We start from the raw sequence: 13416 nt of genomic DNA on the forward strand, positions 1-13416 counted from the left end.
TGGCCTGGCCAACATAGTGAAACCCTGTCTCTACTAAAAATACAAAAATTAGCCGGGCACGGTGGCACATGCCTGTAGTCCCAGCTACTCGGGAGGCTGAGGCAGGAAAATCACTTGAACCTGGGAGGCAGAGGGTTGCAGTGAGCTGAAATCATGCCACTAAACTCCAGCCTGGGTGACAGAGTGAGACTCCATCTCAAAAAAAAAAAAAAAAAAAAAAAGAGATTCTGATATGGTAAGTCTTGGTGGGGTGCAGATAAATAAGCACCACAGGTAAACCTTAGGGGCAACAAGTTTCTGAAACAACTGCCTACGTGGATTAGAAAAGAGACAAACAGGCAAGTAAAAAGAAGAGAAGTGTAGGGCCAGGAGTGGTGGCCTGTAATCCCAGCACTTTGAGAGACCAAGATGGGAGGATTGCTTGAGGCCAGAAGTTTGAGACCAGCCTGGGCAACATAGCAAGATCTCGTCTCTACAGAAAACTTAAAAATTAGGTGAGCATGGGGGCACGCATCTGTAGTCTCAGCTACTTGGGAGGCTGAGGTGGAAGGATCACTTGAGCCCAGGAGTTGGAGGCTGCAGTGAGCCATGACTGCACTACCACATTGCAGCCTGGGCTTCAGAGTAAAACCCCACCTCAAAAAAAAAAAAAGGAGCAGGAAGACCAAGAGCCACTGGCCATTTGTCAGGGGCATTTAGAAGGACAGTATTTTAGCAGATAGCAGAACAGCATGAGTTCTTGAAAAACACAAAAATGGCCATCCAGAGCCACCACCTCAGTTGCTTTTAGGAAAGGAAACAGCTTCAGAGAAAGCATCCTATTACCAACAACTCCACAGGATTCGACAGAAGGAATTTCACCAGGTGAAATAGAGTCTTATCAGGGGTGTGATTCTTGGCATATTTCAAAAACCCTCCTTTGAACACTGGCTTGGCAACTCCTTCTACCTACCGCCTTCTGTTCGCTGAGAATTTTGCCCTTCTCATGGGCCTCCTCTTCGTGTCTCTGCATCATGTTCTCCAGCGTCTCCTTGTCGGCCAGGTCTTTCTTTATCTGATTGTCCAACACCTACAAAAACAAAAGCAGCAGCAAATGTTCTCAGGAGCCAACCTGAGGAGGCAAGACTAAACGGGGACACTTGAGAAAATCTAGGAAAGAGGAGAAAAGCAGGGGAGAGGCCCGAGGTCTTCAAATTCTGGGGCAAAGAGAAGGCAAAAACTGGGAGTCCGCTTATCAATCAGGATAAGATTAAAAAGTCAAATATTACCATCCAATGGCAAGTAACAGGTTGACTTGAACCAAGAACTTATTTTAAAATCAGCAGCCCAAAGACCAGAGAGATATATTCAAAATGAGGCAGACTCCAGAATGAGAAGGGACGAGGAAACAACATTGCTCTAGATCCGGACCTAGAGAATAAATTTCTTATAATCTGCAAATTTTACCTGGGGACAACTTTTTCTTCGCCAGTGCACCCGTAGTTTTCAGAATATTCCTCACTCCTAATTTATACAAATTAATTCTAGATACTCCTGGGCTGTGTGCAAGAGGGAGAGAAGCCGAAGACAGAGGAAGTCTATGTGACCAAGGATGATACTCAGAAACAACCAGGGACAAGAGGCTTTTGGCCACCGATAACGTAGGTGGATGGTCAACAGATGAAAAAGACAACATAAAAGAAAGAAAAAAATGCCTCTTTCCCTGGTTCTTTCCTCTGATACAACTAGGGGGAGAAAAAAAAAAAGTCACTGGGAAAAGAAACCTTTCCCAGGGGAAGAGAGATCGTGTGTTCTCAGTGCTCAGAATGCCACTGTAAGCACCTACTGTTCCCAAGAGGAAACATAAAACAGTAATGGTATCACCAATCGCCAACTTGATCTAATGTTCTTTGGGGCACACACAGCCCTATGAGTTGCCAAAACAACAAGCAAAAAGGAAGGAAAAAAGAAGACAACATCATAACATGCCCGAGCCTTTGACCACAACCCTACGTTTCTCACCACAGAGGCTCCATTCTACTTTTCCAAAGAACACCAACGACATCAAGGAGGACAACAGGATCCTGGGAATAAAGCTGAAAGAGCTGGGGTCACAGATAGGGCTAAAATCTGCCTTTCCCACAATGTCTATTGTGAAAGGACTGTCACAGCTCATGGGGACAACGTCCCTAAAAAGAGCCAGTCAGCGGGGAGGGAGTCCACAGGAGAAAGAAAGGAAAGAACAGATTTCAAAGAGGTCTTTAAACTAGAACAGACTGATGAAAAAAATAGAATGGAAGTTGGAAGAGAAGGACCAAAAGGTGGGAACAGGGTCATGAGAGAACGGAAGCAGCTCAAAAGGATGAGAAATGGCCCACTCTCTTGGATGTCTGAGCATGATTCTAAAATTACGAGCAAGAATAGGGTAGAATCGAGGGTATGATCATAATTATTACTAAAATGGCCTGATAGAGGCTGGAACAGGAAACACAAAGCAGAACAGGCTAAAAAGAAATGGTTTCATAAAGATTCCAGTAGAGAAGAAAGATCTTTCCCTGACATTCCTCGGGATCTATAAAACAAATTTCTTTCCATCTAGAAGTTAGCAGAGACCACATAATATCTAGACCACATATGCTCTTTATTTTTTATGAGGTGCTAAAGCAATGAAATACATTTTCAGGATGCCTCTGCTCAAAATAAGACCTCAACTTTGGTCAAGAAGGATACCGATAAGAGGTAAGCATGAGCTAGAAGGGATAAGCCTCTATCAAGAACGTATGCATTAGGCCAGGCATGGTGGCTCATGCCTGTAACTCCAGCACTTTGGGAGGCTGACACGGGTGGAGATCGCTTGGGGACAGAAGTTTGAGACCAGCCTGGGCAACATAGCAAGACCCCATTTCCACAAAAAGTATAAAAAATAGTAATTAGCTGGGCACGGTGTTGTGCACCTGTAATCCCAGCTACTCAGGAGGATAAGATGGGAGGATTGCTTGAGCCCAGGAGTTCGAAGCTTCACTGAGCTATGATCACCCTACCACATTCCACCCTGGGTGATGGAGCAACAACCTGTCTCAAAACAATAAACAGATAAATAAAAGAACATATGGATCTCTCTTAGCTTTCATAGGGTTCAACTGGCAGAAGGATGAACAAGATGTATGGGAGAGAAGGGGAACAAAATGTTTATTTTAAATAAGAAATTCCACTAAAGACATCTAAATCAATTTAAGATAGAATATGGCTTCTGATAGGAACATCAATATAATCACCAAATCATAGAATATGTTTTACAAAGGGTTACTTTCATCATGCAAAGGTGCCAGTGGACTACTGTATACATTCTCATAATTTTCTAAAAATTGAAGTACCAGGGGTCACAGGAAAACACTTTGGGTCATTTCTGGGTTGTTTTCCCATATATCTTTCCACGGCTCACTGCAGCCTCAACCTCCTGATCACAAACGATCCTCCCACCTCAGCCTCCCAAGTAGCTGGGACTACAGGTGTGTGCCACCTGCCTGGCTAATTTTTGTATTTTTTGTAGACAAGATGAGAAGCGTGTCTCACTTTGTTACACAGACTGGTCTCGAATTCCTGGACTCAAACGATCTGCCCACCTTGGCCCCCCCAAAGTGCTGAAATCATAGACGTGAACCACCGTGCCCGGCCTCCTATATTTCTTTTACTGAAAAACAACCCAAAAATAACAACAGCAGTAAAAGATGCCAGGGTGGTGATGGTGATGATGCTGTGTGAGCATGCATATGTTAGATTCTCCAAGAAAGGACCACTCAACTCTTTGAGAATACCAACCAAATCAATAACAAGATCATCACAAAAATTGAAATCCCCCTTCAATGTCTGGTTGGAAAGGGGAAGCGACAATATTCAAGATATAATAAACAGCATCTGATTCTCAAGAACATAAGAATGAATTAAAGGCTTGATCCAAATCATAATGAAAATGTGATGTGATTTTAAAAGGAAATTGACAGAGCGGCAGCCATTTCTAATAGCATAGTGGGCTACATGTCGGGCCAGCCCTTCTCTTGAAAACGATGTAAAATGCTAGATAAAATATAAAAAACATTTTCCCAAAAGCACCTACAAGTTGGCAAGAGAGTAAGAAATTGCCAAAAACTAAGTAAAACAGAAGAAGGGAGAGGTAAGAAGGGTTTAACCTGAGATATTTTACTGAAACAAATTAACCTGAGTTTCAGTTTTTATAGCCTCAGTGGTCAAGAAAAGGCAGAAATGAAGCCCCCGATCACCCACCAAGGTGGGCACACATTTCATCCAAGGCCTCAAAGAATTTCCATTAATAATTCTCCAAGGAAAATAAAACAGTCACCATGACAAAGAACCAAGAGAAACAACAGAGCAGAAACAGACCTTCAAATACTTCACATAGTGGAGTTGTCAGGTACAGATGATAAAATAACTATGCTCAATACATTTAAAGAAAGAAAAGTTAGGCTTGAAAATGAATGCACAGAACAGAAGATGATTGTCTTAAATAATCTAGCAAACTTGGGAATGACCCAAATAGAATGTCTAGAAGTAAAAAATATAACAACCGAAATTAAAACTCAACAGAAAATTTAAAAATTACCCAGGCGTGGTGGCATGCACCTATAGTCCCAGCTACTCAGGAGGCTGAGGTAGGAGAATTGCTTAAGCCCAGGTTGCAGTGAGCTATGACTGCACCACTGCACTCCAGCCTGGGTGACAGAGTGAGGTCCTGTCTCAAGAAAAAAAAAAAGAAAGAAAAGAAAAAAACTCAATGGGATAGCAGATTAGACACAGCTAAGAAAGAATTTGCAAATCGGAAAATATGTCAGAAGAACCTACCCAAAATGTAGCACAAAGAAACAAAGAAATAGAAAATATTTAAAAAGGCTAAATTGGAGCTGATCTAACTGATGCCCAATCAAATTCTTTTTTATTTTTTTCTTTTTTGAGACAGAGTCTCACTCTGTCACCTAGGCTGGAGTGCAGTGGTGAAATCTTGGCTCACTGCAACCTCTGCTCACTGGGTTCAAGAGATTCTCGTGTCTCAGCCTCCCAAGTAGCTGGGACTACAGGTGCACGCTACCACGCCTGGCTAATTTTTTTGTATTTTTAGTAGAGGCGGGGTTTCACCATGTTGGCCAGGCTAGTCTTGAACTCCTGACCTCAGGTGATCCACTCGCCTCTGCCACCCAAGTGCTGGGATTACAGGTGTGAACCACCGCGCCCAGCCCCAGTCAAATTCTTAAAAGGAAAAGAGAGAAGGGGGAAGAGACAATATTTGAGATATAATGACCACTAACTTTCTAGAATAAATAAAAAGATATGAATCTATTCTAAAGCCTGGGAGACCCCATCTCTACAAAAAACATTTTTTAAATAGCCAGGTATGGTGTCATGTGCCTACAGTCCCAGCTACTTGGGTGGCTAAGGAGGGAAGATCACTTGAGCCTACTGCGCTGAGCAAGACCATGTCTCTAAATATATATATATTTATATATATATATAAAATATATATAATATATAAAAATATATAAAATATATATAATATATAAAAATATATAAAATATATATATATAAATATATAAAATATATAAATATATATAATATATATAAATAGATATATAAATATATATATATTTAGCCTAGTAAATCTCAAGCAGGATAAGATAAGTAAAAAGAAATGGAATTTTTTTTTTTTTTTTTTTTTTTGAGACAGGGTCTCTCTCTGTCACCCAGGCTGGAGTGAAGTGGTGCAGTCTCGGCTCACTGCAACCTCCACCTCCCAGGTTCAAGCAATTCTCCCATCCCAGCCTCCTGAGTAGCTGAGACAACAGGTGTGTGCCACCACACCCAGCTAATTTTTGTATTTTTTGTAGAGGTGGGGGTCTCGTCAAGTTGCCTAGGCTAGTCTTGAATTCCTAGACTCAAGTGATTCACCCATCTCAGCCTCCCAAAGTGCTAGGATTATACGCATGAGCCACCACACCTAGCCAAGAAATCCACATTTAGACACAATACAGTAACCCTCAGAAAAATTAAAGGTAAAGTAAAATTGTAAAGAAAAAGCCAAAGAAAAATCGAGCTATCACATGATCCAGCAATCCCACTGCTGGAAAGGAAAGAAAAGGAAATCAGTATATCAAAGAGATATCTGCACTCCCATGTTTGCTGCAGTACTATTTACAATAGCTAAGATTTGGAAATGACCCAAGTGTCCATCAGCGGATGAAGGGATAAAGAAAATGTGGTATATGGACACATGGCAGGGAACAACACAAACCCTGTCAGCGGGGGTGGGGTGGGGAAGACAGGAAGAATAGCTAATGCATGCTGGGCTTAAGACCTAGGTGATGGGTTGATCTGTGCAGCCAATCACCATGGCACACGTTGTTTACCTATGTAACAAACCTGCACATCCTGCACATGTACCCCAGAACTTAAAAGTTGAAGGGAAAAAAAAAGAAAGAAAATGTGGTACAGATACAACAATGGAGTACTATTCAACCATAAAATGGAATGAGATCCAGTCATTTGCAACAACATGGATGACACTGGCGATCATTATATTAACTGAAATCAGCCAGGCACAGAAGGACAAACATCACATATTCTCACTTATTTGTGGGATCTAAAAATCAACTTAATTAAACTCATGGACATAGAGTACAGAAGGATGGTTAACAGAGGTTGGGAAGCGTAGAAGGGGTTGTAGGGAAGGTAGGGATGGCTAATGGCTGCAAAAAAATAGAATGAACAAGACCTAGTATTTTAGAGTACAGTAGGGTGACTATAGTCAATAGTAACTTAATTGTGTATTTTAAAATAACTTAAAGAATGTAATTGGATTATTTGTAACTCAAAGGATAAATGCTTGAGGGGATGGACACCCAATTCTCTATGATGTGCTTATTTCACATTGCATGCCTGTATCAAAACATCTCATGTACCCCATAAATATATACACCTACTATGTACCCACAAAAATTAAAAATTAAAAAAGAAAAAGGATTATAGAAATGATCACGGATTCAATGACAATGAGTTTAAAAAATCAATTTAAAGATGAAATTGAGATAAATGATGACCACATTTTAAAAAAAAAAAGTTTTTTGGAACTTCAGATTTCCAATCCCTCACATAAGTAACACCCTGAAATCTCTCACCATGGAATAAGGACATTATTCACCCCAAACAGTACTTTGGTCCAGCAAGAAGTGGCCACAAGGGCCCAGGAAGAGATGGGAGCTACATGGTACTATAGGAGCAAGGCCAGGGAAGATCAGAAAATGTCTTTACTTTAATCTTTTCCTCATAGTGCTGCTCTTTCTGTTTCAGGTGCACTTCTAGGTGCTGGGCTGAGACTTGGGCCTCCCGATGTTTCTCTTCGAGCTCCTAGACACAAAAGAAAAGACAGTCAGGTGTGCAGAGGGCAGGACACCACCAATGCACGTTAGACATTCACAGGAAACATGACTTTGGTACAGGTACCACAGGTAACAGGCATCTGGTCCTCCATTACTAGCCTAAGGCTCTTGGGAAGGAAACCACCACCGTGCCTTGGCCCTGGGTTTTCCAAGTCCAAGTATTCACACACACATACACACATAGCTGGTGGGCTGTAAGGCCTGGGACCACAAATACATCAGTGTGACAGGTCAAACAAAGGCAGCTCTTCATCTTTGCATAGAGAAATAAGAGTAACAAGGCAACATTGGAAAGTTCAGTACATGACAAAGCCCTGACCACTATCTTGAGCCTTAAATGAGAAAAGTCATTTTAATATATGATTATGATTTTTAAAAATACTTTGTATTTTCCTCATTAACAGAATTATTGCTCAAGAACCCTAGCTAAAAAGGAAAACTAATGTTATGATCCAAGCACTTCAAGTTTTGAATGATGATTTTAACTGACTGGTAAGTGGCATATGTGACTATCTGTAGATGTGCATGTGATACAATGTTCATATGATACAATGCAAATGGGGACAAAGACAAACATATAATACACTGATAATAATGACATAAAAATGTACAGACATATTAAAGATTAGAAGAGAATCTGGAGTAATATAAATACCCTACATTTAATGTCCTCTTAATTCTTTTATTGTTAAGTTTCCAGCTTTTTTTTTTTTTTTTTTAGACGTAGTTTTGCTCTTGTTGCCCAGGCTGGAGTGCACTGGCACGATCTTGGCTCACTGCAACCTTCGCCTCCTGGGTTCAAGCAATTCTCATGTCTCAGTCTCCCGAGTAGCTGGAATTATAGGCATGCGCCACCATGCCCAGCTAATTTTTGTATTTTTAGTAGAGGCGGGGTTTCACCATGTCGGTCAGGCTGGTTTCAAACTCCTGACCTCAGGTGATCCACCCACCTCAGCCTCCCAAAGTGCTAGGATTACATGCATGAGCCACTATGCCTGGCCAAGTTTCTAGCTTTTAAACAAAAGTGTAATTCACTTGAAAATTACAGCAGTTCATTTGCCAATGTTTTATAAAGTGACCTTATAAAAGGCAGCATTCAATTCACTAAAACATTCTGTAAATGCACAGATAGCTGCATCTGTATTAATTCTTATGAATCTGGACCCATCAGTTAATTACTAATATCATGTCATTACTCCAAGTTTTCAACTCTTTATACTATTATGAAATTTTTCTTTGAAGTGGAAGCAATTATGAGTGTTTTGAAGAATGAGGAAATTATATAGGATATGTTCATAAAATGGGAGTGAAAAAGTACTTTGAGATTCACACACATTTAAAATGTTAGTGATTAAGCTTTTGAAATTCTAAAGTCTACAAGCATTGGCTTTGCTTTGAGGGCAATTAAAGTTCAATCTTAAGACCAGATGCACAAGATCTACCGCAATTCAACAGATGTGATCCTGAAGAGTTGAAAATAAACAGGATTAATAAAAACATATTTTAAAAGGTTCTATATGTACTTGGCTAAAGGATCTCTTGCAGTAACTTCTTTTATTAAGGCCAGGGACTCTACTGTACTGAGTGTACCATTATCTGTTTTGAAAGTTCTTATCAGAATAGCAAATATTTTAAAGCCAATGACATTTGGCGATCTATGTTCAGGCATCATCATTACATAATGGTACTAAGGACCACTCTTTGCCCACATACTAGATACTTTGCAGCCTAAGCACAGGGTTCTTGAGCAAAAGGCACCTTCTAATAAATGAAGTCACAACCACAAAGGTACTCCGGCGGGTGGCAAGATACACTCAGACAAAGAAATCCGCTTATTTTTCCTTTATGTTAGAAATCATTTGATAATCATCCTTTTTTTTCCCCCCGTTTCGGTCTTCATAAGATAGCACAGGAATGGAAATCAGAATCTAAAATTAGATCAAAAAACTCAGGTATCTGAGACTGACAACTTTAAGACCAAATTTCTGGTCTATTTGTGAATGGGAGTTTATAACACATAATCCAAGAATGCAGAACTCTCTACTCCTCCATTTTAATTGTAAGTGAACCTTAGGAAGAGCAGATATTCTAAACATCTGACTCCTTGGTGGTTTGGCATTTTTTGTTGTTGTTGTCATTTTTTAAACAGGTATTTTCTAGATGTATTGGATCAACTCTTCAGTCCTGTTATGCAAATACTGTTGTTTGCTGCTAAATTTCTAGCTCCTAGAACAGTGCCTGGCACATAGTAGAAGCTCATTAAATATTTGTTGAATGAATGAATGAACACATCACCATTAAACAGAGAAACACTTTGCAACCACAAGAGAGTTAACCACTTCGTTTATACCAAGCAAGGGACAGCAGCAGTGGGATCTAATTTTATACTCATGATAAAATTCAAACACTTGACAATAGCCAAGAGAAACTTTGATGACGGAACAAGAGAACAGAAAGGGCAGACTAACAGTCACATTTGTCTTTGTGTGCAGACATATATACAAAGACTGGGTGTCTTAGCAAAACAATTTAACCCATTTTTCTTTTACCTGTTGATTCGAGAACATCCATATATTTATAAATACACACAAACAGAAATGTAAAGTTGTAAACAGTTTGATCTGGTATTAAGTATAGACCTATAAGTTGGCCACTCTGGAATTCCAATAGTTGCTGGTGACTCATTTCCCAGAAGTGATGTGAAGAGAGAGAGATGAAGTGCCCTGCTCACCACCTTGCCTCCTTAGGGTGGAGAGGAATGACCAATGACTTCAGAGACTCTCCCCAGGTGGGATAGGAATGCACTCCAAGTCATCCTTGAGTCTCAAATATGATGTCAAATTTCTGGCTGTGGGACTGAGGTCCAAGGAGAGCCCTTCAAAGGTGCTGTCTTCCACCCTGGCAGGGGCAAAACGTCAACACATCTGCAAATACCACCCGAACCTTCCTTGATCAAGTTAATTTGGTGATCAGAGCCTGAGACAGAATCAGGATGACTACAGACCCTAAAAAAAGACCTGCTATATCTAAGGAAATTGAAAAAATAATAATAATAATAACAAACCGTAGCAGAGAAAGTGAGTGGGTGAACATGGATCTATGACAAATACTACTCCTAGCAAAACAATTCTGTATGACTAATTGCTTTCTTCTCTAAAAGCAAGAATCTGAATTTCGGTCTTAAAGGTCTAAACCCCTACAGCTTTTTAAATTGGCATTGCAAAGTTGACAGCTATCCAAAGCTCTGCTGATAGAAGTATGTCAACATGCCTTTAAAAAATGTATTGAAAATGATAGATGCACATTCTACTTAAAAAAAAAAAAAAGCCAGGCTGTAGCAAACAGAGTAAAAAATGATATTTACGGATCTGTTACCAGTGCTGAAATGTCCGTTATTTGGTTATTCATACTACTCTACGATGTGGCATATGCTGAAACCACCTCACTTAATTCATCTACTTGGACATACCTCCCTTATTGTGGCGGTTAATTCTTCTTCTTACCCCCTTCCCTTTGCAAACTCTAACCTGTTATCTTTTAACTTTGCGACTTTCATTCCTGCTCACCAGAATTTTATCAGCCATCTGCTGGATCTGTTGGGATTTTGTCTGGATGTCATCCTTCAGTCTGTTTTCTCTACGCTCCATGGTCTCTAGTCTCTTTACCTTGTTCTCCAGAGAATGGCGGCGTTCCTGTAGATCATGAATCAATCAGAAAGTTTTAATGGAGTAACCGCTATGGGCATAACACCTGCACCGAGGGAAAGAGCCCTCAAGAAGCATACACTCGAGTCAGGAAGAAAAGTCTCAGGCACCCGAAGCAACAGCTGAGAAAATAAGACTCTATGATCCAGGTACTCAGTTGTGTAGGTTACAAGAGTGCATTCATTCATTCAAATATTTACCAAGCACCTACTATCTGCAAAGTGCCACCTAGGCATCACGGAAAATACAGAGGAAGATGGCATCATTCCTGCCCTTGGAGGAGATAAGATAAACACAAATAATCATAAAATAGGTTAAGAGGAGGAAGAACCATAAAGCAAAGAGGGACAAAGTGCTGCAGGAGGTTGCAGGCAGGAAAGAGGACTTTTAATTGGACAGTTGAACAGAGACATCAAAGAGGTGTGAGCTCTGGAGGGGGGTGGTATATGGTGTTTTGCAGGAGGAAGGACAGGAGAGGAGGGGGAAGATGTTTCAGACAAAAGGAGACACACTAGCAGAAACACAGCAGTAGTCAAGAGCCAGTATGGGCCCCAAGAGAAGCCTGGAATGGCTACAGCACAGCACATGTTAAGGGGAAGGGCAGGTGAAAAGCAGAAAGGTCAAAGGTTGAGGCTTTCAGGTACCAGGCTCAGGGGTGCACCTGAGCATTATGGAACCCCTGAAAGGTTTGGGATGGGGCAGGGAATTCTGAGAAATCGGGTCCTTGAGGTCCATGAATCTTGCACTGTGTGAACTAGCTGGAAGGATGGAGAAGCTGGAGGCAGATGGCCAAGAAATTATTAGATTTGCTCAGCAAGAGGAGAGGGCTTGGACTACAAGGAGGGCTACAGAAATGGGAAGCAGGAGATGAACAGGAGACGTATGGCTGCATTTACAGGATGGAGGGACTCACTGAATAGCGCGGTCCAGAGAAAACGAAATGACACCAAGGTTTCAAGCCTGGAATGACCAGATGAATGATGTTGGCCCTGCCTGGCATGAGGAAAGTGACAAGGGAAACCAGCTTGCCGGGGAAGAGACTGAGCTCATTCTAAATCTGATGCACCATTCAGACACTCAGTTAGAATTTAGGGGAGCTGAGGGAAATGCAGATGAATGTGGGTGAGGATGGCCCGAAAGAGACATGTACCAGGAGGTTCACACCAAGAATGTGACAGGAAAAAGCAAAAGACCCAGCAATAGGAGGAGGGCGAAATCGACTACGGCACGCCCCTTCTGTGGGACAAACACCAAGGGGCAGAGGAGGCAGATACGAGTAAAGGAGAAGAATCGCTTTTTATCCTATATTCTTCTGTACTGTTTTAAGTTTTTTACAATGAAAAGGCATTCATGTGGTTCTGGTAAAATTATACAAATGATTTCAACAACAACAACAACAAAGAATTTGAAGTAGAGAAGAGGCCCAAAAATATAGATCTGAGAGTCATTGACACGCAGGTAATAGGTGAAGCCTTGAAAATTAATATGCTATTAATATCGTGGAGGGGAAAGGCAAGGAAAAAACAGAGGGAAGAGAAAGAAAAACCCAGTGATAGAGCTTCGGTTAACCTATAAAAATCAAAATTCTCCCAGATTAGTGAGTAGGTCAGAGGAAAATAAACAGAAAGAAAAAGCTTCTATGAAGACATCTTTCTACTTGAAGCTGCTATGACAAATCTTTCTTTCCCCTGGGGGGAAATGATTCCCAGCCTCTCAGGTTTCAAAGGATCTTCAGAAGGGAAAGCAGCGTTGGTCAAACATAAGCAAGTAATGGTCTGGCAGTTTCTTTCCCTGGGCACAGCCAAAGGCCGAGGCCGCTGGGGCCTGGGCTGGAGGTTCCCGGCTCACCTCAGCTTCCACCAGCTTCTTTCTGATGCCTTCAGAAGAATCCTCTCGGTTCTGCAGCTTCTCCAGCTCCCGCTCGGCTCGCTCCTTTGCCTGGCGGATATTCTGCAGCAGCTCAGTGGCCTCCGTGCTGGCTTTTACAGCCTAGAAGAGAGAAGGAAAAGGAGATAGGTGGCCAAATTTATTCATATAAAAAGATGGTGACAGTATGTTCTGCACATGTATCCCAGAACTTAAAGTATAATCTAAAAAAAAAAAAAAAAAAAAGATAGTGACAGTGTCCTAAATAAAAAAAGCAGGTAATACTGAATTTACCATTTGTCAAAACAAATACACAATCATTTAATTCTATATTTCATTATTCTAAGGTGCAATTTTTTTAACATCACTGAATTTGAAATCCATCCTACAATTAAAATTGATGTATTTTTCTTTCTTGGGGTATA

General features: G+C 40.9%; 1 protein-coding gene across 11 annotated transcripts in view; it reads right to left on the bottom strand.

Annotated features, from left to right (window-relative positions):
• The window catches only part of CIT (citron rho-interacting serine/threonine kinase), a 189838-nt gene that overhangs the window by 74376 nt on the left and 102046 nt on the right, over window positions 1-13416 (bottom strand). For 8 of the 11 annotated variants that reach the window (XM_054443444.2, XM_054443443.2, XM_063646778.1 and 5 more), the window contains exons 17-20: window positions 12974-13114; window positions 10988-11113; window positions 7294-7389; window positions 953-1069 (exon numbers count right to left, since the gene is read on the bottom strand). In XM_054443444.2, the coding sequence (XP_054299419.1) occupies window positions 953-1069; window positions 7294-7389; window positions 10988-11113; window positions 12974-13114 (480 nt within the window). The remainder of the gene's footprint in view (window positions 1-952; window positions 1070-7293; window positions 7390-10987; window positions 11114-12973; window positions 13115-13416) is intronic. The other 3 variants (XM_054443447.2, XM_054443446.2, XM_054443445.2) reach the window with 1 other exon arrangement.

Source organism: Pongo pygmaeus, chromosome 10, assembly GCF_028885625.2.
Source record: "Pongo pygmaeus isolate AG05252 chromosome 10, NHGRI_mPonPyg2-v2.0_pri, whole genome shotgun sequence".
Classification (NCBI taxonomy): domain Eukaryota; kingdom Metazoa; phylum Chordata; class Mammalia; order Primates; family Hominidae; genus Pongo; species Pongo pygmaeus.